Here is a 5,000-nt window from a genome sequence, read left to right as displayed (position 1 = left end):
CCTTGGGTTTTTTGAAAGGCGCTATATAAATCTGAGTTATTATTGTTATTATTACTGTTATTATTGTTATTACCTGAGGTATCCGTTGCCTTTGCAGTGTTTCTTCCCTGAAGGGAACGGACGGCCGTCTGGACCGTGATCCAACTTCCTCTTCATCTGGTGGGAAAAACAAAACATTGAGAGACAGTAGCGCTCACTGGAAGCTGTTGTAGAAGTACACACACTATCAATTATTTGGAATTTTTATCTGGATATAAGACATGAAAAATACTGTGTGTTAAAGCTGCACGTGGAGGTGAAATTCCTACAAATGTGCATCTCTGGGATGTTCCTGCAGCAGTTGCTGCACACTGATGAACGATGAACGGACGATATAGTTTCCCTAAAATATTACTTTAGTGATTTATGAAGAGTTATGATAATCAGTCAAGAGTACGCTGTGACCTTAATGTGACCGATGTGTATTTTTGTTAGGATTTACTGTGTAGTAACACGTTATAATCCCTACTTTCACCATGTACGGAGGCGAAAAATGCCCATTTTTAAGGTTTTACCCTTGTAGTTAGAAGCTATGGCGATAAATAAGGATTTGATAGTGAAGTTTTGTCTGATTTTAAATGATTTTCATTAATATATGCAGTTTTATACACCATATTTTACCCAAAAATGCAGCGTACAGCACCTATACTGTGTAATATCCCTCTTTTGCTCATTTTCATGGTGCAAGGAAGCAAAACACATTTCAAAGGTCTTATTCTAATAGTTTAGTCAATAGTCATGTTAATTCTTTTTAGTAGATGTTTGTAGTAATATACACCATATTTGACCCAAAAATGCAGCTGCAGTGGTTGATATCCCTCCTTTATGTGTCTTTTAACACATAAAGGAGGGACGGATGCAAAAAATGTCAATTTTTATTGATTTATTTTGGTAGTTTTAATCATTTTTGTCTGTTTTTAATTTATTTTTTATAGATTTTTGTTGTTTCATACACCATAACTGACCCAAAACTTCAGATTACAGCAGCTGTACTGTGAAATATCTCTCTTTTACATGTGTTTTTAAGGGAAAATGAAGCAAAAAAGGCGATGTTTATGGTTTTACTATTGTAGATACTAAAGGTTTGTTGGATTTTAATTCATTTTAACAATTTTTGGCTGTTTCATACACCATATTTGACCCAAACATGCAGTTTCCAGCAGCTATACTGTGTAATATCCCTCTTTTACATGTTTTTAAGGGAAAATGAAGCAAGAAAAAAAACAGTTTTAAGAGATTTTAAGTCATTTTAATAGATTTTTGATATTTTATACATAATATTATACCGAAAAGGCTGTTTTGTGTAGTATTCCTCCTTTACATGTGTTTTTAAGGGGAAAGGAAGCAAAAAAACTTAGTTTTCTAAGGTTTTGTTTTGGTATTTTTAGGACACAAACATGTTTTGGCTACTAAAGTTTAGTCTATAATTCATTTTTATGGATTTGTGCTGTTTTAAACACCAAACTTGACCCATAAAAATGCAGCTGTACATTGAAACATCTCTCTTTTCCTTGTTTTCACAGTTTAAAGAGGCCAAAAACGTTTACTTCTAAGGTTTTAATCCTGTGAGTTGTAACTGTCAAGATAATCACACCTCTTACTTTATTATTTTGATGCTTACGCACCAAAATACAAAGGAAAATTCCTCGTATGTGAAAACTTTTTTGTCTATGAAAAACCAGATTCTATTTCTGCGATGCATGTGCAAGTCCCAACAAATGTTTTTGGCTTTCTGGGATGTTCCTGCGGTCGAAAAAAAGGGCCGAATCCACATTAATGTAGAGATGCAGATAAACTGCAGAGTAACTACAGACACTGAAAACTCCTACGCTGTTAAGTAACACAAACGCAACCACGAGCTCTGAATCAGCTTCTATCTCTTTCCTCTCTGTGTCTCTCAGTGAATGAACGCAGGAATGCAGAAAATCGCAGGAATGTCGCCGGTGCAGCACTCGTCTAAAATAGAGCAGCATGCGCTAACAGGCCGCCACACACACACACACACACACACACAGAGGAGGCTGGAGATGCACGGGACAGTATGTGTGTGTGTCCTCCTTCCTCTTGGCATCATAATATGTGTCACTTTTCAAAAATAAAACACAAGACGAAGACACGACACACATGTTCCAGTCTGCAGCGCTTCAACATCAACAACATACGGCTGCAATTTCAGCTCTTAACTCCGACCCTAAACTCGTAATCTGCTTTTCATTTTCGGACTTTTTCTCCCCCCCGTCGATGTCGCTGGCTTTTTTTTTTTTTTTTATAACAGATGTCGCGTCTGTGTGGATTTCATTAAGCCAAAAAGAAAAACTTCACCCGAGGATGAAAAACAACTAAAAATGTGTTTGCTGTTAAAACCAGAAGAATTCGGCTCTGCTGTGTAACATCTGTGTGTAAAATCACTATGATATTCCTACAATACAATACTTTTATGATAATTGTATTTCTGTTGGCATCACTGTGGGGTCACCATAGAGACTTACTTTTAAATGTCACTTACAGTAACATTATTGTTCATTTTGAAGCTATAAAATGTCTCTAACATCGATGTAATGACTTACGAGTACGCCGTGACCTTACAGTGACCTATGTGTAAATTTGCTGGGATTTATTGTGTTAAATATCTATAATCTGTATTTTCAAGATGGAGGGAAGCAAAAATAAATACATTTCTGATGTTATATTTTTGTAGTTTGAAGCTACGTGGATGAAAAAAGATAGGATATTCAAAATTTACTTTGATTTTCATAGATTTTTGCTGTTTCATACATCAATACTTGACCCCAAAATTCAGTTTAATCAGCTATACAGTGTAATATCTTTTCCTTGTATTGCAGGGAAGTCAAAAATGTTAATTTCAGTGGTGTTAATCTTGTGGTTTGCAGCTGTAAAGACAAACATGCCTTGGATACCAAAGTTCTGCTTGATTTTCATAGATTTTTGCTGTTTCATACATCATAGTTGACCCTCAAATTCTGCAATTGTACCATGTAATATCCATCTTTTTTGTCTTTGTTGTTTGTTGTTGTTTTATGTTCATTGTTGATCTCAATGGCACCAATCTCATGATTTGTAAGATGAATGTACATTAGATGCTTAGGTTCTGCTTGATTTCAATAAAATTTCAGATTTCTGCTGTTTCATACATCATATTTGACCCCAAGAAAGCAGTTTGTATGACCAGTAGCGTGTAATATTTGTCTTTTCCTTGTTTTTTCATGGTTTAAGGAAGCAGAAAATGCTAATTTCTATGGTCTTAGTCTTGTGGTTTGTAGTTGTAAAGACGAACATCATGCACTAAATGCTTAAGTCTTGATTGTAATTCATTTTTGTAGATTTTTGTCTGTTTCATACATCATATTTGACCCCAAAATGCATCTTACAGGAGCTGCAGTGTGCTTTCCATCTTGGGTTTGTTTTCTAGCAATGTATACTTTGATGAAGTTTTCAATACTGTGATTTGTAACTGTAGAGATGTATTTGCATTGCGACACTAAAGTTTTGGTTTATTGTGGTTTGTTTTCATTTACTTTTGCTGTTATAAACACTAAGTTTGATGGAAAAATACAGTTTACAGCAGCTGCACTGTCTAATATAGACATTTTATAGATGTGAAATGTTTTCATTTTTAACATTAGACACTCAAGTTTTGCTTGATTTTAATGCATTTTCATAGATTTTCCTCTGTTTCATACATCATATTTGACCTCAAAATGCAGTTTAACTGAGCTGCAGTGTGGTATTCCCATTGGCTTTGGTTTCTAGCAGTGAAGGGGAGATATACTTTTATTTGTTGAGGTTTTAATATTGTGATTAATATTGTGCATTGGATACTAAAGTTTTGGTTAACTTTTAATTCATTTTCACAGATTTTCGCCGTTTTATGCCAATTGTTTGACCCAAAAATACACTTTACAGCTGCTGTAATGTATTTATAGCCCTTTTAGGGGCGTGAAATGTTTTCATTTCAGCATTAGATACTCAACTTTTGTTTGATTTATACATATTCAGTTTTTTTATAAGTATTTGCAGTTTTCTCCTCTAAATACATCGTACTTAAACCCTCAACACTGCCTTGCTCACTGGTTATGTGTGTTTACCTGCTGAGGCTCAAAGTACAGACAGCTGAGGCTGATCAATAATCAATAATCCAATCAAAGAGAGAGAGAGGCAGGGAAGGACATCAAATGAGTACTCTCTGTCTCTGTCTCTCTGTCTCTCTCTCCGCCGGTTCCGCAGTGGTCCACACACACGCGCGCGCACACACCGACACACGCACGCGCCACTGAGGCATTCCGCTGTCAGAGAGAAACGCCTTGTCATCCCGGTGCTGCGCGAGCCTGACAACCTTCAATTCCTGCGCGACAACTTCCGACACAGCAAACGGAGATCGAAGCGCGGCTGCTGACATCGGCCGATCGATCGACCCTTCCAATAATCAATACTCACTTTGTAGAAGATGAGCTTCAAGGTGCCGTAGAAACCCATGGCTGCTGCCCCCGCTGGGTGCGAGCCTCCCGGAGACCGTCAAACACGAGAATTAGATTACAACTCAGAATATAATCTGCGCCGATTAAATCCCCAAAGTCCAAATGAAGCGCGTCCGAGAATTTGGCGGCGTGACGTCAATGATCCATCCGGTGATTCGGTAAAAGACACGGAGCGGTGCGGTGAGTCCGCGCGGAGCTCGTGCTGCTGCTGCTGCTGCTTCAGGACTGACAGAAGAGGACTGACTCTGTCTCCGCTCAGACTCTGCGTCGCTCCACCTCAGCAGGAACACGCAGGGACATGCCTCTCTCTGCCTCGTGAGAGAGAGCGCGAGAGGGGTGGAGCCGCGTGCAACCCTGTGTGTCTGTGTGTGTGTGTGTGTGTGTGTGTGTGTGTGTCGGAAGCAGCACTGTAACTGTAATTGTTTTATCTCTGTAAAGTGTCCTTGAGTGCTGAGAAAGGGGCTT

At 38.1% G+C, this 5,000-nt stretch overlaps 1 protein-coding gene across 2 annotated transcripts in view; it reads right to left on the bottom strand.

Annotated features, from left to right (window-relative positions):
- Positions 1 to 4,845, bottom strand: part of LOC121962093 (F-box/WD repeat-containing protein 7-like) — an 18,616-nt gene extending 13,771 nt beyond the window's left edge. Inside the window, exons 1-2 of one of the 2 annotated variants that reach the window (XR_006107109.1) lie at positions 4,495 to 4,845; positions 74 to 156 (exon numbers count right to left, since the gene is read on the bottom strand). Coding sequence is in view for 1 of the 2 variants with exons in the window: in XM_042512288.1 (XP_042368222.1) it covers positions 74 to 156; positions 4,495 to 4,533 (122 nt within the window). In the remaining variant the exon portion in view is untranslated. The remainder of the gene's footprint in view (positions 1 to 73; positions 157 to 4,494) is intronic. The other variant, XM_042512288.1, reaches the window with a different exon arrangement.
- Between the last annotated feature and the right edge of the window lie 155 nt (positions 4,846 to 5,000).

This window comes from Plectropomus leopardus, chromosome 23 (genome assembly GCF_008729295.1).
Source record: "Plectropomus leopardus isolate mb chromosome 23, YSFRI_Pleo_2.0, whole genome shotgun sequence".
Lineage (NCBI taxonomy): Eukaryota > Metazoa > Chordata > Actinopteri > Perciformes > Serranidae > Plectropomus > Plectropomus leopardus.
The sequence above is the reverse complement of the archived record's forward strand: the minus strand, read 5'-3'. Positions and strand labels throughout refer to the sequence as shown.